Source organism: Oryctolagus cuniculus, chromosome 7, assembly GCF_051225735.1.
Source record: "Oryctolagus cuniculus isolate XC-2025 breed Fujian yellow rabbit chromosome 7, ASM5122573v1, whole genome shotgun sequence".
Taxonomy (NCBI): domain Eukaryota; kingdom Metazoa; phylum Chordata; class Mammalia; order Lagomorpha; family Leporidae; genus Oryctolagus; species Oryctolagus cuniculus.
Genome location: NC_142873.1, coordinates 129,242,398 through 129,264,732, shown reverse-complemented (window position 1 = coordinate 129,264,732; position 22,335 = coordinate 129,242,398). Strand labels below are relative to the sequence as shown.

Here is a 22,335-nt window from a genome sequence, read left to right as displayed (position 1 = left end):
TGGAGAGTGAACCAACAGATGGATTCTCTTAACTCTTTCAAAAATATATAAATCTTAAAAAAAAAAAAAAACTGATCTAAAAACTATCTCACACAAATCAAAGTATTTTTCAGGAGGAACAGTGGTTCCTTGTCCTTGGTGCTTAGGAGATAAAAATCCTCCAACTTTCACTCTCTAGCAAGACAGATGGACCCAAGCAAACAGGCAAGGCCTAGGAAAATAAACTATATATATTCAGAATCCAAAGGTATGCAACGCAAGTCCTAGGCCTAGGTGTCAGTGGTCTGGTAGGAAGCTGCATGGAACATTTATCCCATGCCAGGTGAGTTCCTACAAAAGCAGAGACAGTTCATAGTCCAGCCACAGCCACAGCTGGTTCCGAGGCCCTCTGAAACAACCTGTCAGTCAGATTCTGCCACAGAGCGTAGAACCAAGCTTCCAGAGACGGCCCTGCAGGCCACAGGCACAGGGTCCAATTTGTCTTCTTGACAAGCCAGGCAGAGACTGGCTAAGCTATCCGAAGTCGGGGCTAACGCAAAGGTCTCAGCACACATAGCCCTCCTACTGGCAAGGAAGTGATAAGACCCTCAAAGATGTTCAAGGGGAGCTCCATCCATCAAATCCCAGGGTCAGAACCTAGGCAGCAAAACTTGCATCTGGACCCATTAAGCAGTAAATAACCATACAGTCACCAGCTTTGAAGCAGGCCAAAGCATGAGGCCACCACTGCCTTAAACATCTCAAAGCCTAATTAGTCATTAAGCAAATATCTTCAGCTTTATTCACTGTTTTAATAGGGTAAAACTCTCACTCAAAAGCTCCTATAATCACTAAAGTTAGATTTAGACCACGTGACACCTTCCTGACAGTGACATGAGGCTGACACTGGAGTCCCACCCTTCAGCCTACAAATGCCCAGAATGTGGCACAACAGAAACTCTGTCTGCTGGAAGGAGTGGGGAGTTGGGGAGGGCTGGCTTGTTGACCAGACAACACGGCTTCTCCCCAGTGACCTTCTAGTGGACTATCCAAACTGAGGCTTTTAGGGAAGGAGGTAGGGTGAGATGCCTAGTACTTGCAGCTCCAGGACCACATGGAAAAGTATCATGGGAACAAAGGTTAGGAGTCAGGAGCCTGCTTCTGCCCTACAGCCCACAGATAAGAAATGGATAATCCCTAGCCAAATTCACAATTAGGAGCCACTTTACTGACAGTTCTAGGCCCCAGACCAGTACAGAAGAGGCTTTCATATGTTTGTGAGTAGGCTGGCCCCAGGGGCATCAGAGCTCTCAGTTCCAGGGTGGGGGGTGGGGGGAGGGGGTCCCTCACTCTTCTAAGCTCAAGAACTCTCAGCCCAAAGAGCTGTCAGGCTAACGAGGCTGCCCCCCCACCACTCCATCTGAGCGTGGCAGGCTGCACCGCACCACTGGCTTCAGGTGGCTCTTCTTTAATTAATGGCATCCCCGGCTCTGCAGGGAGCTTCACCCCACAATGAATGGCCCTCTCTCATTAGAGGCAAGCCTGCCATGATGTATTCAGGGTGAGGGCCAGGATTCATTTCCCTGTCTGTGGGTTGGGGATGGGAGGGAGGGAGAGGCAGCAAGGAAAGATTTATATCGAGTGACTTGGATTAGCTGCAGCTGAAACATGACCCCATCAACTCAAGCTGCCTTCTTGGGGCTAACCCGATGCACCTCTGCTGACGAGAGGGCTCTGGGGAAACTGAATGGAGGCCAGAAGGTCTGGTTCCCGTTCTCTCTGAGCTTAAACTACAACTCCAAGGCTCAGAATTCCTATACAACCTCCAGAACCTCCTCCCCCACCCCACATACATTGTGTGCACTGGGAGCTTGGGCTGACTCTGAGCCAATTTTACCCATGAGGAGTCTCTTCATGGCCAGGAAGCTGACCCACTGGCCTCTTATCTATAGGACTGAGGACCTGACCATGGCCTTCAGCTGGCTCTTCTGATTTCTGTAGCAAGCAATACCCCCACCCCCACTCCTTACCTCAGACAACCTGGCTTGCCCCCATAACTACCCAAATCCGTTCTGCCACAGAGCACCTTAGTTCTCAGGCCAAGACGCACTAAGAAAAAGAAAGGCATCAGCCTGATGCAAAAACTTTCTGTCCGTCGCCTCACTATGGTGATCCATCAGGCCAAATCCACTCTCCAGGGGGATCAGATTCTGGGCACGCTATATTCTCTTTCCCTGCACCTTTCCTGGTGCCACCTCACAGGGACCACAGGAGACTGTGCAGAGGGAACTGGGGTCTTCAGCTGTCCAAGTTTCCAATGTACTTCTCACAGACTTGGAAGAGGCCACCCTGCACCCTGCTAGCCCCTCAGGTGCTTGTAGTTACAGGAGCAAGATGGATTCCGCCGGGCAGCAAATACACACAGCCCGGCAAATGCCCCAGGAAAAGCCTACTAAACTCGATTTTCAATTTCAAGGCCCGAGATTTCCTCTCCTGTTCTATCTGATTGCACCGGAGACCAATCCTCCTCATCTACTTCCTGTAGATCTTGTCTTTCTCCCAGAGTAGGGAATCCACAGGACCACTCCACTGCTTGGTTGTCACTCACCAAATATTTATCGAGCAATTACTGCATATCAACCCTTGTCTAGGGTTCCACAGTGCTCACAATCTAGTGAGAGAGATATATGCAACTACACTACAATTAAATGTCTGATGCACCCAGAGAAAGATATCAAGAGGCATCATTAGGAATTGGCCAACTAGAGCATCATATCAATTTTGCTTGTGCCTGGGAGAAAAACACACTTCAGAACCTGCCCTGTTTCCACTCTCATTCTTCACTAAGAGCTGGAGGGTGGGCCCTCACCACTCCCGGTCTGCCTATAAGAGGGCTGTTTTGCAGACCTGCTGTGGCCCCTAGGGAGCCCAGGGCAGATGCCTATCATCTGCACAGGCACTCGCTCCATGTCACCCATGCTTCTCCCTGGCTCTCATGGAGGTGCATTCAACCACCCTTCCTTCCCTACTCAGAAAGAGATGTAGTTCAGTTCCGCTTTGCTAAGCCCTATTTGGCAATGTGTCTAAACACATGCAGACTTAATTAGTTCAGGAGGGGAGCCCAAGCACTTGCAGTGACAGATAAAAATAACGGGAAATGAGTCAAGTCAGGACTGGCAGGCAGTTCTTACTCAAGCCCCTTCCCCCAGCAGGCTGCTAATCACAGATGATGCAGCTCAGTGCTGGGACCAACTGGCATAACCATGAACAAGGGGCAAGGCTCTCATGAGCTTGGTGACATGGTGAGATGCCCACATGCTTTCAAACATAAATCCAGGACAGAGGTGCCCAAAGTGATGATGTGGTTTCCTTAAAACAGATCAGAAGATTCATTAATTTGTAACCCAGCAAGGAGACTCTCAGGCAGCCCTACACATCTTGTGGTGTGGGCCAATCATGTCCCCATATCAAAATGAATGTAGCAGTCCAGCGCTCTAACACCACCAGACCATGAACCACAGCCAAGGGTGTCCAAGAGCATCCTGAGGCTCTACCACTCAGTGCAAGCAAAGGAGGAGGAAAAGCATTCTCACCAGATCACAAAGTCACAGGCCATGAAAAGGAGAGAAGCAGACGGTCACACAACACTGCGGCTAAGCATGTGGCTTCTAGAGTCAGAATGCCTGGGTTCAAATCCCGGCCCTGCCACAAATTACTTATTCTTCTGAGCTCCAGTTTTCTTATTTATTAAAAAGGATTTTTTTTTTAAAAAAAAAAAGGCGTAATTAAATAACATATGTATAAACTGCCCAACAGGGTTCCTGGTATGTAGTAAGTGCTCAATAAACATAAACTGTCTTTATTTTCTGATGTCAACTTTTCCAGAGGAGTCCCGGACTTCAGTCTTGGAAGCACCAATTTCTTAGAGATAGCACTTCTTGTTGTTTCTAGGACCACACTCCTCCCCCCTTGCCATCTTCACCAATACCCACCATGGAAAGCCCAACACTCAGTGCTGGCAGTGAGAACACCCAAGGCTTCCTGACACTGGCACCTTATTCTTCAATTCCTCTTATACAAGCTGGTGCACCAAGGCCCGAGATTTCCTCTCCTGTTCTATCTGATTGCACCGGAGACCAATCCTCCTCATCTACTTCCTGTAGATCTTGTCTTTCTCCCAGAGTAGGGAATCCACAGGACCACTCCACTGCTTGGTTGTCACTCACCAAATATTTATCGAGCAATTACTGCATATCAACCCTTGTCTAGGGTTCCACAGTGCTCACAATCTAGTGAGAGAGATATATGCAACTACACTACAATTAAATGTCTGATGCACCCAGAGAAAGATGTCAAGAGGCATCATTAGGAATTGGCCAACTAGAGCATCTTTCTGGATGGCAGGGATGCATACAGAATATTGAGAGGTGAGACTAGGGAAGTAAACGAGAGCCTTGAAAGTTTCAAGAAACAATGTGGACTTCACTGTGAGGACAATGGCGAGCCATGAAGGGTAGGCAGGGATGTATAACATAATCTGCTGCAACTAGAAGGCAGTAGAGGTAGCTGGAGTAGACTGGAGTCAAAGAGACAATTAGAAAGCTTTTGTGGCAATCCAAGAACATGATAACCTAAGCCCGGGCAATGGCAATGGGCATGGAAAGAAGCGAATGAGCTTGAGAAAAACCTCCAAGAGGCACAGTCAACAGAATCTGAAAATTAATTGGTTGTGGCTACAGAAAGGATGGCTCTCCAGTTTCTGACAGAACTGAGTGGAGGGGACCAGTCACTAATGAGATGCTGGAGGACAGGCTGTAGAGAGACAGTTAAGACCTGAGCCTGAGGGCCGGCGCCGTGGCTCACTTAGCTAATCCTCCACCTGCGGTGCCGCCCCCTCAGATTCTAGTCCCGGTTGAGGCGCCGGTTACTAGTCCTGGTTGCTCCTCTTCCAGTCCAGCTCTCTGCTGTGGCCCGAGAGGGCAGCAGAGGATGGCTCAAGTGCTTGGATCCCTGCATCTGCATGGGAGACCAGGAGGAAGCACCCAGCTCCTGGCTTCGGACAGGTGTAGCTCTGGCCCTAACGGCCATTAGGGGAGTGAACCAACGGAAGGACGACCTTTCTCTCTGTCTCTCTCTGTCTCTAACTCTACCTGTCAAAAAAAAAAAAAAGACCTGAGCCTGTGATCATGTAGGTGAAGGGATGGGATAGGTAGCTGGTGTGGCACTCAGGGGAAAATGGTGCAGGTAATTTTTTCTCCATTGAGATCTCTGCTGCCATATCAGTTCCCACTTGTCAGAGAAAAAGGTTTGAACACATCAGCATGCAGAGGGTAGAAGCTGCAACACAGCTAAGCTCACTCTGGTAAGTGCAAGTGTGTAGAATAAAAAAAAAAAATGACAGAGATCAAAGGAACATCAATATTTAAGAAACATCAACACTTAAGAATAAAGTAAGGAGAGAAGTATATGTGGAAACAACCGAGAAGGAAGAATCAGAGAAACAGGAGACAAAGAAAAGATGAAAAGTGTCTGAAGAAGGATGAAGCAGTCAGTTTTGCTGAATAATGCCAAGAGGGCCCATCCCTTCTGCAAGTGTGTCACTTGCCCACCCGCCACACCCTACAGGATGATCACAACCCCCTAGTGCCCTGCTGGGTGTGTGGGTCAACCACTGTGACACCTCACCCAAGCTAATAACAGCTTTTCTCTCCAATATTTCTGATCCCTTGGTTGCAGCACTGAGGTAAACCTCAGCAAGAACTACTGACATCAACAGTGACAATGCAGATAACTTTCTGGCTCTACATTTGATTTTTTTTACTCTTTTCAGTGAAACTATTTCTAAAAACTGTATTTCCTTATGTTCCTTTTTATTTGAAAGGCTAGAGAGAGATCTTCCACTCACTGGCTCACTCCCCAAATGCCTGCAACACCAGGGTTGGGTCAGGCCAAAATCAGGAGCTCAGAGTTTATCTGGCAGGGATCCAAGTACTTGAACCATCAGCTGCTGCCTCCCAGGATGTACATTAGTAGGAAACTGGAACAGAAGCAAAGAAGGTAGGACTTGAACCAGGTACTATGAATGGGATGAGGTTGTCCCAAGTGGCGACTTAACCAATGAGCCAAATACCTGCCCCCACCTCCACAGTATCTAAAACCTGAGGTACGCCCTTGCACAGCACAGGCAGAGAGGTGTGGTATACACACCCCACTAAAAAGGCAGGGAAAAAACTGAAGCCTAACACCAGTCCAACATTTACACACTGAGCCTCTAGTAAAGGGGCAATTTCCCATGCCAAAGCTGAGGCTGACCTTAGATGAAGGTCCTCTCAACAAACCTGAGCAGGCCCCAGCCCTCCTCCACCTCATTATCCTCACAAACCCCTGCCCACAGGGGTCTCCTCCTGAACCGCGCCAGGGCCAGCCCTTTCTTCCACTCTTGCCCTTTTGCTGGTCTGCACCCTTGCTCAGATCCATAGCCCCCCAGGAAAGCCTCTGGTCTAGCTTCTCACACAGGCTGCTAATCAGCTGGCAAACCCGGATCTTCAAGCCACAGGCTAAAATCTACGCTGCTCAAGCAGCACCTGTGCAGGTCTCACTCTGCATCAGCCCTACCCTCTCACCATGCCAAAGATGGGAACTGTTTAAAGACCCATCTCCTACTAAGGTTAGCAGAGACACAAAACTAAACACCAGGGGGAGCTTCCAGAATCACCAGGAAAGGTGAGGGAAGGTAAGCTGATCAAAGACCAAACTCCTAACAAGTGTTGCATCTTGAAAAAGTTGACAGAAAATTAAATCCATACTCACTAAATTAAAACACACCATCATCAAGGTCTCTCTTTAGCATCAAAGCTCTGTAAAACTGGAGCATCAAGTCATGTGGCTTTGACAAAAGATGGATACAAAATGATTTTGTCAGGATAGGAGCAGATTTCTCCAGTGGGATTTCTGCTGCCACTTCAGTTCCTGTTTCTCAGTGCCTCACTAATCACGCCGTTCCCAGCCAAAGTGATGTGAAGCTGGCTTGGGGGATGGGGGGGGGGGGGGCAGAACAGTAAGAAGGGAGCCATGACTTCTGGAAACTAGAGAGGGAAATGAAAATATTTTCTTTATTCTTTAGACTTAGTTAAATCTGGAAATGGATGTCAAAATAAGAAGTAAGCCACACACTAACAAGTTGTGCGTGTCAATTTAACAACACCCTTGTCAGGCTCATCGGCAGCCTTTACCAGGTGCATAAAGAGGAGACGGCTCTGATGAGAGCCATCTGACGTGCCTCTGACGAGAGGTTCCAGGAACACCGATAAGCTGTGCACTGTCACGCCGCACTACTTAGCTTTCCTCTCTGGCTGTTTTTATTTTGTTACACATTTAATTAAGAGCCTTCCAGCAGTTATGCAGAGTCCTGCTTCTTTCTAAAAGGAAGGCACAGAGCTTTCCTCCTCCATCCCTGCCTCCTATATTTGCTTCCTCCTGCAACACCCTTCATGAACCTACCCCACTGAAACCCAAATCAGCCACCAAAGTCTGCTCTACCCACCTCTTCTGGAAACCACATGGTCTTAGAATTCAATGCCATCTAGCCAGAAGTCTCCACCTCTCTGAGGCTTGGGTTTTTTGTTTGTTTGCTCACCTATAAACAAAAGATGCCACCTCCTGGCAGAGACGGTATTTGGGAGGACAAAATCAAATAAGGTGTGGTCATTAAAATTTGCTTTTCATATGTGCTTGGATTCCACAACCCAATCCCTCTTCCTATCACATCATTTTCTCATGAAGACGTGAAGTGGTGAGTGAGGCACCAGTATCTATCCTGGGCCCACTGTACCGTGGTATAGTGCAAGGCTCAAGGGCTGTGGACTAGTGCTGTGAGCCAGAACAGGCTAGACCCAAAGAAGATAACACCCTCTGAAATTCCTCGGAAGGCCAACTCAGAGCTTGGGAAGCCCAACCAGATGACCTCCGACATCACACACAGGAAAGTTTCCATATGCACACGTACGTACACACCATTCACAGTTACAGCAGCTTCTGAAATGGAGCTGTTCAGATGACCAAGACAAAGAGGACAAATGCTGGAAGAGTGGGAGACCTGGTGAGGCTCTCAGGAGGGACCAGACCCCTAGACTAGGCAGAGGGCCTAGCTGGGCCATATCAGTGCCATAAGTCTGGGGATCAGCCTGAATCCTGCCCCAGAGGTATAGTTTCCACTGAGCCACAGGGCTCCACATTGGGCCCTTCTCATCTTCAAGAGCTCAACACTGCCCAGAACATTGTAAACAAGAACAGCAGTCTCCTCCTTGTCACCTTCTCCATGGACTGCTCTCATTCAGGTTTGCTTCCAGTCTCAGCAGGCACAATTTCCTTAACCAGTGACTGTCATCTGAGGGTACGGACACCCTCTGGAACACAACTAGAGGGTGCAGTCAGTCCATGTGTAGACACAAACTAAAGGGAGTAGGAGATGAGAAATGTGTGTGTTTATGTGACCCGAGGCTGTTCCTCCTGTCTCATCCAGAGACTTAGGGCTTGACATTTAGGTACATAACTTCACCTCAATGCCCAGCATCCAAAAGGCATAAAAGGGATCTCAGCAAGAAGACAATGCCTGGTTAGGCAGGAAATGGCTCTCCAGAGCCAGTACTCCCCACCTTCAACAACACCCTAGCTTATGCACGAAAGCTCAAACACACACACACACACACACACACACACACACACAGAAGGCTTGCTGCTGCCTTCAGTCACAAAGAACACAGAGGTATCGATTCTATCAATCCTCAGCAAACAGTGCCCCACCACCTCCACCCCTTCGAGTTCCCTGGGGGCTGTCTAAAGCCAGGCATCCATGAGGACAGAAAAGATGCAAAAGTGTCAACCCAGCAAAGGAACCAGATCTGTGGCTCACAACCAGGGCAGGATCAGGAGACAAAGGAGAAACAGCAGTGGGGACAAAGGAGTAAAGAGGGAGTTGCCCTCTCTCATCCCACCACTGGGCTCTCGGCTGAAGCACTAGGGTCTTGCAAGACAGATGAAAACTTAGCACAGTATGATAGTTAAGAGCAAGGATCATGGAGCCAGGTTGCCTGGGTTTGAAAATTGTCTCTGTGCATCCTGGGCAAGTTATTTAACCCCTCTGTGCTTTAATGTCCTCAGTTATAAAATAGTAATAATATTCATAATAACCCACCTTATAGGGTTGATAAATGACTCATAACTTCTAAGGCACTTAGAATCGTAAACACTATGGATACAGTTTAAGAAAAAAATGTTTCAGGACCTTGTTTTATAGAAATCCTTCCTTCCAGGGCAATAACATATAGGTCAGCAATTAGAAGGCTGTTGTGAGTGGTGAAAACAGGCAAAGGCAAGAAGGCCACAATAGCAGTCCAGCCAGGCCCCCCAACCTGTCCAACCCTTCTCCAGAGAGGCAGAAGGCAGGGCTGCCAGCCCTCTGCTAGTCCTAGAAGACCCAACGACCGGGGAATCTCTGACCTACCTGGCCTGTAGCCTTGAACATTTAACCTTGGAAAGGCAAGACCTAGTCCCACAGATTCTAAGCCAGCAAAGTAACCCTTCTCATACTCACATGACTTTTAAGTCCCAGTCTCCACAGGTGACAAAAATTGACTTGACGTTTGGATCTAAGAGGCCTTCCTTCGCCATCCACTCATCGACCCTCTGCAAAGTACACAAGAACAGATGAGATTTTTTTGTTGTTGTTGTTCCCTGAGCCTGTGAAGAGCCACAACAGTGAAACACAGATAAGCTACTTGTAATCAGAGCAGGAGAAAAGTGTAATCTTCCTCAGCCGTGGCTCTGCTCCAGGCTCTCAACCTAAGCTCAGGACTAGGGAGGCAGCTGGAGGTAGAGCCCTTTGGAAGATCCCACAAACCCAGGTTAATCTGGGGAGGGAGCCCCTCTGCTGCCCCATTGTCTGGCAGCCTTTCCCAGATCCCAGCAGTTCAGCCCAAACACGGTGCTCTGACCTGGTTGTTCCTCTCACCGGCCCTCAGCAAAGAAGTGAGAACAGGCAGAAGAGAGGGAGGCCTTGAACCACAGCTTGCTTCCTTCCTTCCTCCCTCTCCCTCTCCTTCTCTGTCACCAAATGTGGTATGAGCCAAATTTATGTGTTTTTTGTTTTTTTAAAAAAAGATTTATTTATTTGAAAGGCAGAGTAACAGAGAGAGAAAAGGAGTGGCAGAGATAGAGGTCTTTCATCCATTGGTTCACTCCCCAATTGGCCGCAACTGCTGGAGATGCGCCGACCGGAAGTCAGGAGCCAGGAGCTTCTTCCAGGTCTCCCATGCGGGTGCAGGGGTGCAAAGACTTGGATCATCTTCCACTGCTTCCCCAGCCTATTGCAGAGAGTTGGATCAGAAGTGGAGGAGCCAGGAGTCGAACCAGCGCCCATATGGGATGCCGGCGCTTCAGGTCAGGGCATTAACCCACTAAGCCACAGTGCCAGCTCGGTGCCAAATTTATGAATTTGGTTATTCACCAAATGAAGGTAAAGAAAATGTTTACCTCCCTAGTTGAGGATTCAAATTCAGTGCAATAATTTGAAGGCTAAGCTCAGTTTCCACACAGGGAAAGACACTGCTCCCAAACACACCTGAAGTCTTTCTTTCCTTTCAGCATTTACATTAGAAGCACAAATACTAAATTCACTGAATAACAAGAGAATTGTGTAACAAGAAATAGTTGCCCACTTTTCAGAAGATTCCAGGCATGGACAGGGAGTGCAGATCTTCAGTCTGCACAGGAGACTGATGTTTTTATGGCTGTTTCACAGTAGCTAAAAATGCAGGACTGAAAGCCAAAACACCTCTGAGTTCTAGCCTCTGGCTCTCACTATCCCTGCTGTATCATCAATGGAAAGTCATTGAGAAGTCATCTCCCCTCAAAACCTCAGTTTCCTTTTATCTTTAAAAAGGGGCAGGATGGGGGCCGGCGCTGTGATGTAGTGGGTAAAGCCGCCGCCTACAGTGCCAGCATCCCATATGGGTGCCAGTTCGAGTCCCGGTTGCTCCACTTCCAGTCCAGCTCTCTACTATGGCCTGGGAAAGCAGTAGAAGATGGCCCAAGTCCTTGGGCCCCTGCACCAGTGTGGGAGACCTGGAAGAAACTCCTGGCTCCTGGCTTCGGATCAGCACAGCTCTGGCCGTTGCAGCCAACTGGGGAGTGAACCATCGGATGGAAGACCTCTCTCTCTCTCTCTGCCTCTCCTTCTCTCTCTGTATAACTCTGACTTTCAAATAAATAAATAAAAAATCTTTTAAAAAAAAAGGGGGGGCGGTAGGATGAGTAACTTCACAAAGTTGTTCTGAGAATTCAATGTGATCACGTATTAAGTGTCTACCATAAAGCTGACAGTAGGCTGAGCTAAGGAGAAGCCGACGTGGTAATGGAGAAGTGACGAGAGTGCTACGGGACCAAGAGGAGGAAGTGACTAGCTCTAAGTCCCACAGGGAAAAGAATCAGGAAAGGGCTGGCGCTGCGGCTCACTAGGCTAATCCTCCGCCTAGCGGCGCCGGCACACCGGGTTCTAGTCCCGGTCAGGGCGCCGGATTCTGTCCCGGTTGCCCCTCTTCCAGGCCAGCCCTCTGCTGTGGCCCGGGAGTGCAGTGGAGGATGGCCCAGGTGCTTGGGCCCTGCACCCCATGGGAGACCAGGAAAAGCACCTGGCTCCTGGCTCCTGCCATCGGATCAGCGCGGTGCACTGGCCGCAGCGCGCCAGCCGCGGCGGCCATTGGAGGGTGAACCAATGGCAAAGGAAGACCTTTCTCTCTGTCTCTCTCTCTCACTGTCCACTCTGCCTGTCAAAAATAAAAAAAATAAAAAAAGAAAAAGAATCAGGAAAGGTTTCATATAGATTACAATTGAACTAGGGGCTTAAGGTTGGGTTTGCTTATTATGGTGGAACACAGGAAAGGACACTACTGGCAAAACTAGAGGGTCAGGCACAACCATTCTGTGTTTGAGGAGCAATCATCTGTTTCATGTCTTTTCCTCCCTATCAGACTGTAAGAACCCTAAAGTCAGGGACTCGGCTTTATTCACTGCCTTAATCCATAATTCAACACAGTGTCTACTCAACAGGTATCTGCTGACTGACTGAAAACAACAGTAGGTAAAAGTTTAGTGCAACCAAAGTCCACAGCATACAGAGAGAAGAGACAGGAAATGAGGCTGGACTAGGGCAAACTAGACACCTTTAACTAAGATTACTTCTAGCAGGTGTTGGCTGGCTTCCTGGACTCCTCTGAGACTCTGGGAATCTGGTCCAGGCTGAAGCAGGCCTTGAGTAAGGCCAACGATCCTATCTGGTTCCATGGCTACAGCAATCCAATGTCCAGAATGCCAGAGCTGTTCCCTAGTGCCAAGCTACGAAGACTATGTGTTTCTAAACCCTCTCCACAGCCTGTACACCAGACAATCTCCCCAGCAGCTAAATTCTCAACCTTCCATTGCTGAACAGTTCATCTCCCCAGTCATTGTGATCCAATTCCTTGCATGCACATGCAGACAGACAGACAGACAGACAGACACACACACACACACACACTAGAGGGGCTCCCCTTTGCCCCAACCTCTCACAGTGGGAAATGAAAGCCAGACAGTCAGGATGCCAGGTCCAGCAAGACCATGCCTTCACCATGAGAAACACTTAGCACTCAGTGAGGTCTTTGGAAGACTAGGATCCAGGCCATCCAGTTAATGAGCGCCTTTCACCACAAGTTTATCCAGGGAAATGAATCGAGCCTATCCGTTTCCCTCCTTTCTCTGCTTGGAGAGAGGCATGGAGGTTAAGATCCTGCTTGGGATGCCCACATTCTGTATCAGATGACCCAGTTTGAGTCCAAACTACTTCACTTCTGACCCAGCTTCCTGCCAATGCACACCCCAGGAGGCAGCAGGTGATGGCTCAAATACTGGGTCCCTGCCTCCCATGTAGGAGACCTGGAAAGAGGTCAGGGTTCCTGGCTTCAGCATGGCCCAGCTTTGCAACAGGCATTTGGGGAGTGAGACAGTAGAAGAGCTCTCTTCATCTCTCTTGGTCCCTTTCAAATCAAATGAAAAATAAATTTAAAATTTTTTAAATGATTTTTTTTTTAGTTTTTAAAAAGTGGAGGAACGGCTGGTGCCACGGCTCACTAGGCTAATCCTCCACCTGCGTTGCCAGCACCCCGGGTTCTAGTCCCTGTCAGGGCGCTGGACTCTGTCTTGGTTGCTCCTCTTCCAGTCCAGCTCTCTGCTGTGGCCTGGGAAGGCAGTGGAGGATGGCCCAAGTGCTTGGGTCCTGCATCTGCATGGGAGACCAGGAGAAAGCACCTGGCTCCTGGCTTCAGATCGGCGCTGCGCGCCGGCCGTAGCAGCCATTTGGGGGGTGAACCAACGGAAGGAAAACCTGTCTCTCTCTAACTCTGCCTTTCAAAAAAAATTAAATAAAAAAAAAGTGGGAGGAAACACCAAGACAACCAACTTTTCCAGGTACTGAAGGTCCTCAGCCTGAGATTCACTTCAAACCAGTCAGGCAAACATCTAGCTGGTTGCCTGCTCAAGGCCTTGGTTCAGACAAATAAATAGCTCTTTAGCTCTAGAACCATCTCAGGGTTAATAGGACAAAGCAGAGCCCTGTCTGGTGCCCTGCCAGAAACTCCCTATTTAGGCCAGGAATCTTACCCCCTCACCCACAGAATATGCAGAAGTAGCAGGAATTAACTTCTTGGGTGAGACTTAGACTCCCCTGAGCACTCTACTGCAGGGCTGGCCTGGGGTTAGCAAGAGGCTGCTTCCTGAAGAACACATCCCCCCTCAACTGGGGCCACTGCCAAAAAATCCAGAAACTCACCAGCCCTGATTTGTGCTGGCCCAGATAAGCATTCTCTTCCAGCATCTCAGGAACAGAAGTTCAGGAGAAAACCCTGTCCTCTGGCTTCCCTTGGGAGCCAGGCCCTAGCTAGGGATGCTAGCTATGCTGATACAGGGAAAGACGAGTGCTTTCTTCCTCCTTGAGTCTGTCTTACAGGGAACAGTCTACACTGAGAAGCTCCCCTCAAAAAGAGGGGCTAGGAGTAGGCATCTGGCCTACTGATTAAGACGCCTGGTTAAACACTGTAGTGCCTGAGGTCCAGTCCCAGCTCTAGCTCTCAGCTGCACCTTCCTGCTAATGCAGACCCTGAGAGCTAGCAGTAACGGCTCACGTGAGTGGGTTCCTGCCATCCAGGTGGGAAATGTGGATTGAGTTCCAGCCTCCTGACTGGGCCTTGGCCCAGCCCCAGCCATTGCGGGCATTTGGGGAGTGAACTGGGGATTGGAAGATCTTTCTCTCAAACAAGCAAACAAAGAGGGGCAATAAGGCTGCGAAGCCCCTCAGAGCCCATCTTATCTTCATTGACTCTACCATGGGCACCCTACCCCCAGCCTAACCAGCACCTGATTGGTCACAGAGCTTTGGCTCTGTGGGAGTACACTCAGCAACCGAAGTCAGCCTAACCCTGCTTCTCTCACCCTGGCTCCATCCTGAGGGGCCCCAGGAAACTCATCCTGCATCTCTCTACCCCACGGGGCAGGATCTCTTAGCTGAAGAAAGCCTTCACTTGCCCCTCTCCTGGACCACTACCCACTTCCTCCAGACTGAAGACTCCCAGTGCAGTCACGGTACACACCCCGTTATTTCCCTAGATAACTGGGCTGAGCTTTGGGCTTATTGGTCCTAAAAACATGGAAAGCACCTAATGAGATCCACAGGCCCTTTCACTTCTCCCCTCCCCCTACAGAGAAGGATGCAGGAGGGGGATTTCTCCCCCTGAACAGCTCCAGGCCAGAGGGGGAGAACACAAGCTGAGGCCAAGCGTGCCCTTCCTTATTCCCTTGGGCTAGAGCACAAGCAGCAGCGTCTTAACCTTTCCCGGCTCCCTGAGGAGAACATCCGAGAAGTATGGTCTCTGCCAAGGGTTCTAAAGTCTTTAATTTGATTTCCCTCACATAGGCAATTGTTGTAATTATTCTGATTAGGAATCATTACCCAGTGCAGCCTCTGCCCCCCTGACAGGCACAATGCATCCAGCGGCAAGCTGCAGTGGGGCAGGCGGGCCCAGCCGCAGCTCCTGGAGGAGCTGACAGCAAACAAAAGACATCGATGGGGAGTTCTGGGTGAGTTAATGAAGTGCTCACATGCCACAGGAAGCCAACACTAAAGCTAAACAAAAACACCTCCAGTCCCCAGGGCTAGTCCCCAGGGCTAGTCCCGCCATGCCACAGCTCAGTTCCTCTACTCCCCACACCACCAAGTGCAGGCTGCCCACAGCCAGTCAGCACAGGGCCATGGTCAGGAAGGGGTGGGGCCCCTGAGCTCCGACTCCTGGCAGCGCTCGGACATCTTGTCAGTAACCCTGACGGGAACAGCTGGAGATGACAGATCAATGGTTCAATACTCTCAACAGCATGTCACTGATGTGACAGCAAATGTTATTCTAATCAACCCATAATCATAGTCAAATTACACGGCTACATCCTCAGGAGGGGAGGGAGAGGAAGGCAGCAGGAAGGGTCACAGGTCAGGAATTAAAGGTCACTCAACCTACCTCCAGTACTTGCTGTAGGCTTGGCTGGCCATCCACCATGGCTTGAATAATCCCGGTGAGCTGAAAGGAAAGAGAAATAGCTGATGGGTAGAAAACCAGGGTATAGGGCCTCAAAGTTCTCCTGGAACATTTCCTTTCTCTTATTTTCCTTCTGCTGTGAATAGCAGCTCTGACCTGGCACTGTTTTTGGCTCAGAATCCAAGAATCTTGGGAATACAGACCCAGGACACCATTTGAGTTTCCCCCACAAAATCCCACCCTGAAAGGGGGGCACACATACATGCACACACTGACCACATGGTGTATCTCATACCTGTTTCAGCTTTCATCTCGCAAAAACTTTTGTTTTACATGTCATTTGTAATCAATAGGCTCCTTAACTTCCTACAAGTTGCAGTGCCAAATAAATCTAATGCCAAGCTTCACAGAAGTTCATATAAAATTTGGGGAGTCCACTTAGTTTTCAAGTCCACCCCTCCTCTGAGCCCCAATGCCTAGCATTTCCTCTAACCGTCCACAGTATCAGCAAAGCATATACCTGCGTTCCCAATACCAACCAACCATGCAGGAAAGAGTCACCTCTATCAAAAAGGAAACTAAGACAAAAAGGCCAACCTCACAGAAACAGGCCTAGAGAATTTCTGATTCACACACCTATGCTCTACCTAGGTCAAGCCTGTGTCCAAATAAGCTTGTGATGTTTGCTTTGTTTTAAGTAAAAACATCCCTTAGGCATGTATTAGGGATAGACTGCCTATAAGGATCCAAGGCATGGGGGTCCCCACATCCTGGACACCAACTGGAAATAACCATACCTAACACACCCCTGGCTACTTCCAGAAGAGTAGTAGCTCAGGTTTGCTTGGAAACTTCTTTTTCATTTTTTAAAGTGGCTGGGGGCGGGGGGTGGGGATTAAAACTCCAATTAAACTATAATTACATTTAATGAATACCAAATACCCAACTCACAGACACCGCTGGCTCTAAGAGGGAAGGTTATTTTCTCATCATGACTTACATGGAATGGTAATACACACCTTTTAGGGAAGAAATTTTCATTTTAAGAACGCTGAGTTCCTCTAGGTGGGTTTCTGTAGTTCATCAAGTCATTATTAGGTGGTATTTTAAGGAAGTGTAAGGACACAGCCACTCTATTTTATATTCCAGAAACTGTTTTTATATTAATCTGTATTTTAATTGGGTAACAGCTGCTGCCTACAGACTTCCCATGGTCTAAAAGGAAAATAAATTAGAAAGATTAACTACACTGTTGTTTCGCAAGGCTTTAACCCACAGCATGCCCGCCCGGCTGGCACTCCACACCCTTTCCTTGCTTGGGAGACCAAAGAACGGCCCAGCAGAGGGAGGGCCTGAGTCAAGGAGAAGACTGGTCTGCTGAGGGGTGGGGAGATGAGGCTGGGTCAGCAGCTTTCATGTTAGAGTACAAAGCACTCTTCCTTCTACTGAGTCAGCAACTATTCTCTGAGCACCTACTATGTGCTAGTCTCTACTCTAGTAACTAGAGATCCAGCAGCAAAGAAAACCATAGAGACCCTGCCCTTGTGGAATGTGTGCTCTTCTTGGCAGCCCCCTCAGCCCAGCTGGTATCAGGAGCCTGTCTGCCTTCCAGAGCCACAAACGGAGCAGGCAGCTGCCCTTTGCTTTGCCTCGGGCATGCAGGGGCCAAAGGTCAGGAATAGGCTCATTCCCAATTCCAGGTCTACCACTCAGGTTACTGACTGAAACCCAGGCACCCACCACTGCCCATCCTGGCCCAGCTTCTCTCCCGCCAACTCCTTCCAGGGCTGAGACATACCCTCAAGCCTGGAGCTGGTGCTTAGGGTCAGGACCACCCTTGAAAAGAGGGCCCAAAGCCACTCTCCTTGGAAAGAACCAGAATGCAAATGTCTCAGGACTGGTCACAGTTTCCTGGGAAAAAGTTAGGTCCACTCCGTCCCCTGGCTCCCACCAATGGTAATTCAGATGAACTGAACAGCAACAGGCTTCAAGACAGTCTTCTTTACCCAGGGAACCAATGGCACACTTGAATGTTCCCTCCTTACAGACAGGGCAGAGGTCTGCACCTATGTACTCCATAAGCACCTGCCCTGGGCCCAAGGTAGATCACCGAGAAAAGGAAAAACTGGAGGACCAAAAAGGAAAACTTACAACCCCTCGCTGTAGACCAGGCTCACCTCTTCCCACCCTGAGACTGCAAGTGGGCCCTAGCATCTGCAGCTCTCACAAACTCCATTCTGGTGCTTAGAAGGCCTAGATTCATGGGTCTGAGAGGAGCCCAGTGAGGTCATCTCCTTCCGTCTCCAGGCTTCCCAGAAAATGGGCATTTTCCATTTGTGGCCCAGCAAGGCAGGGCTCACAGCTGAGTTCCTAAATGATTTGAACTCAACCCCCAGAAACACAGGGGCTTGAGCTACTGGTTCTACTAAAGGCAGCCTTCTAGGGGAAGTCCTCTTGCGCCTGTATCAATCCCTTCAAGGATGGAACATCTCTTACCAGATCTGCCAAGTCACGCAATAAAGAGGAGGTGAGATGAAGAAAGTTAGTCTCTGTATCTGAGAGCAACAACTTGTAAGATATTCATAAGACTTAGATGAGAGGCTGCAACAATTTTATAAAATTAATTCTGGGAGGTTCTACCTTAGGCCTAACTTAAACCCTCCATACTGAAGTTTATACCTATTCCCACTTGGGTTAATATATGTTTGTAAAAAAGCTTTTCATATCTTCACAATGAAAGGTACTAGAGCAAAGCCAAGTATTATTAAGCTGAGAACCAGGGCTCACAGGCTAAACAGAGCTCAGAGACCTTAACCACTTAAAGCGGGAGAGGTGAGAGGAAGAATTAATGTGTGCTCTGTGGCTCTTTTCACCAAGGGATTACAGATTAACTCCCACTTCTCCAGACTCGGAAACCACAGACGAGGGGCTTTTGACCCTGACTGATAACATGGCTGGTTACTGAGATCCCCTTCCCACCCAAGGGCTTTGTCCAGGAATGAGCCGGCTTCATCATAAATACTAGAAACTGCAGGAAGCAGCCCAGGAAACTCAGTGCCAATAGCATGTCAGCAACCAGCGCTTTCTCCTTTCACAGTTTATCTCCAACACAATCGTATTCTGACACCAAGACAGTTTGTTGATTACATAAGCACTTGTCTCTGGTGTGCAATCTGATAATCAGACCCACTCTTTCTCCTCAGACAAAGAGACCAATAAATCTCACCCTCTATAAGTACAGGTGCAAGACAAAGCCCTTTACTGGCATTTAGCAAAATGGGCATTTTTTTTCTTTTCTTTTTTCATGACAACAACAACAAGACTGCACAGAGTCAGGGACTAGAGATCTGAAGAGATGGAGCAGATTCTAGAGGTCAAACAGAAAGGGCCTGGGAAGGAAGGAAACACACCTCATCTTCTCTGTTAGAACCACGTCCCCACGCAGACTGTCAAGAACTAAGGAAGGACCACAGAAGGCTAATAACATGTTCTTCACACATAGCAGTGAGTGTCTCTGCATGTGAGTTAAAGACTCACTCAAGGCAGAATCCTTTCTCCTAGCAGTGAGCCTCTCTTCCCACATATACATGTGCTCATGTATTCACATGTCATATGAACATATGTGCACACACACACACACGGGCTAGGGTTCTTAGGAACTTGTCCATCTGAGAGAAAATCATGCCAGAAGAGCTGCTCAGCTACGGTCTACAGGGTTGGGCTGTTCCTAATACTTACTAACCACAGATTCTCTGGCTTAGGAACGACCTCCGCCCTATCCCCAAAGGCAGCCGCTGTCAGGCTGGATGAGGTCTTGGAACAAGAGCCCCATCCTGTGTCCGTCTTTTTTCTGAGACACAATTCCAGCTAATATGGACACCTGGCAATATTTAGATAATCTGAGGTTTTCCAAAGAAGACTTTACTTACTCAAAAGAACAAGTTAGCAGTACAGCTGATTTTAGGGGAGATGGGAAATACTTCCTGACAATATGCATTCATTGAAGGAGTCTGTATCAAGTGTATTGGGTACCAGATCCTAATCATGGGGCGGAGATGGATCAGATCTGGTTTTTGCCCTCAAGGAACTCAAGGTCTAGTGGGGACACAGATACATAAGTACAGAATATTATCTGGTCAATGTAATTTGGGGTAAGAACAATGTAGACTGGGGCACAGGGAAGGCTGGAGGACAAATGGGAGTTAGGGGCAGGAGAGTGGGAGCAGAGCACAGGCATAGGGACCATCATGTGCAAAAAGAGACAGGCAGAGGATACCCTTGGGTGAGAGGATCTAGGAGGGAGATGAAACAAGCAGATATGAGACTAGAGAAAAAATCAGAGACCAGGACATGGAGAGTTTTGAGCTCTAGAAGCCTGAGGTAAAACGGCAGACCCAGTGCCTGCAGCATAACCATATCTTCACTTTCAGACCAGGTTTCATAGCCAGGATCCCAAACTTCCTCCTGCCAAATGACCTGTGTATGTCCCTGGAGAAGCTTTCTAGAAAAAAGACACGTCCTTTCATCACAGACTCATCATTCATCATCCTCTCTCTTCTAAAAAAGCAGCAGCCGCCGCCATTCTGAAGAAAAATCCCTCTTTTCCCAAAACTGTCGAGCATTCACTACCAGCCAGGGTCAAGCTCCAGCGCCACTCCGCCCATTCCTAAACAGCAGCCACCTTTCCAGAATCTGAGTCTGCTTGGCAAGGCCAGGCAGCCGTGCTTCACAAAGCTGGGGCCCCGAAGGGGCAGGCCACACACAGAGAGGAGGAAGAGAAGGACATGAAGACATTAGACCTTCAGGTTAGTGGAGGGCTCAGGTAACTGCCTAGGGTAAGGGAAGGCGATTTTTCAAAAGGAGCAGAAAGGACAGACCAGTGCCCACTGGTGGTACAGGTAGGTAATGCCCAAGGGAAAGGAGGGTGGAGGGGGAGGGCCAGCAGACAAAGGAGGAACCAAGAACCTCAGTATTTTTAGTTGGAACAACAAAATGCTAAAGAGACTAGGCACCTTGGCAGGTGAGTGCCTGCAACAAAGTCCTGCTGGCTGAGGTGGCAAACACTGCAGCAAGTCCAGGAGCAACCCTCGAGACTTTGCAGGTAGGCTAAGCAACCTCAGAGGCCCCGGGACCTCCCAGCAGCGTCAGGCAGGCCCTTCCCCAGTCTCCTCAGAGGGGACTATTTGGGGACTACTAAAGAACTTTTCCCCCCTATTTCATTCACATATAGGAGGTAAATCTCTAAGTGAGGGTAAAAAGCCTCTAATATACCTCAGCCCACTCTTTTTTAAAAAGATTTAGAAACACTCACGTTTTATCACCTCTGCTACTATTTTCTTTTTTTTAAGATTTATTTGAAAGGAAGAGTTACAGAGAAAGGTGGGGAGAGAGAGAGAGAAAGGTATTCCATCCACTGGTAAACTCCCCAAATAGCTGCAATGGCTGGGGCTGGACCAAGCTGAAGTCAGTAACCAGCAGCTTCTTCCAGGTCTCCCACAAGGGTGCAGGGTCCCAAGTTCTTGGGCCATCTTCCACTGCTTTCCCAGGAGAATTAGCAGGGAGCTGGATCAGAAGTGGAGCAGCTGAGACTCAAACCAGTGCAAATATGGGATGCTGGCACTGCAAGTGGCAGCTTAAACCTGTTACACCTCAGTGCCAGCCTTACCACACAGTCTATTTTTTTTTTTTTTTTAAAGATTTATTCATTTACTTGAAAGCAGAGCTACAGAGCAAGCTAAGGAAAGAGAAATAGATTCCCCCATCTGCTGGTTCACTCCTGAAATAGCCTCAACCACTGGGGCTGGGCCAGGCAGAAGCCAGGAGCCAGGAGCTTCTTCTGGGTCTCCCACGTGGGTACAGGGGTCCAAGCACTTAGGCCATCTTCTGCTGCTTTTCCAGACCCATTAGCAGGGAGCAAGACTGAAAGTGGAGCAGCCTGGACTCGAATCAGTGCCCATATAGGATGCCAGTGCAGTGAGTTAAGCCTAGGCCTGTGGCTTAACCTGCTTAGCCACAGTGCTGGCCCCCACACATTCTTTTTTTTTTTTTTTTTTTTTTTTTTTTTTTTAAGATTTATTTATTTATTTAAAAAGCAGAGTTACAGAGGCAGAGACAGAGATGGAGAGAGAGGTCTTCCATCCACTGGTTCACTCCCCAAATGGCCACAACGACCGGAGCTGGGCTGATCCAAAGCCAGGAGCCTGGAGCTTCTTCCAGGTCTCCCACGTGGGTGCAGGGACCCAAGGACTAGGGCCATCTTCTACTGCTTTCCCAGGTCATAGCAGAGCTGGATTGGAAAAGGAGCAGCTAGGACTTGAACCAACACCCATATGGTATGCTGGCACTGCAGGCGGTGGTTTTACCCACTATGCCACAGCGCCAGCACCCACCTCCCCACATTCTTGACCTGCGATTCCACCAGGGCTCAGTGGTCACCACCATGTACAACACGACACAGCATGGAGAAAGCAGCTACAGTAAGCTTCTCCACATTGTGCTGGGGGCTCCTCTCCTCTGCCACTGGCTCTTTTAAGCCACCAGCAAACATCAAAATTTCAGTTAGTCCCAGTTTCTCAATCTATAAAACGAGGTCACGACGAACCTGCACTCAAAATGGCTGAGGACCATACCAGCCAAGAATAAAGACAAACCAGTCTTGGCCAGCCTGTCCTCAAGCTCCACACAGACTGCCACTTTTCAATGATACAATGTGCTTTCCACAAATCAGAATGAGCTTCCCATAGAG

The 22,335-nt window shown here is 48.8% G+C and overlaps 1 protein-coding gene across 26 annotated transcripts in view; it reads right to left on the bottom strand.

The window, feature by feature from the left end:
• ERI3 (ERI1 exoribonuclease family member 3) overlaps positions 1-22,335 on the bottom strand; it is a 146,665-nt gene that overhangs the window by 86,263 nt on the left and 38,067 nt on the right. For all 26 annotated transcript variants that reach the window (XM_070078596.2, XM_089300799.1, XM_089300801.1 and 23 more), the window contains 2 exons: positions 15,573-15,632; positions 9,572-9,663 (listed from right to left, as the gene is read on the bottom strand). In XM_070078596.2, coding sequence (XP_069934697.2) covers positions 9,572-9,663; positions 15,573-15,632 — 152 coding nt within the window. The remainder of the gene's footprint in view (positions 1-9,571; positions 9,664-15,572; positions 15,633-22,335) is intronic.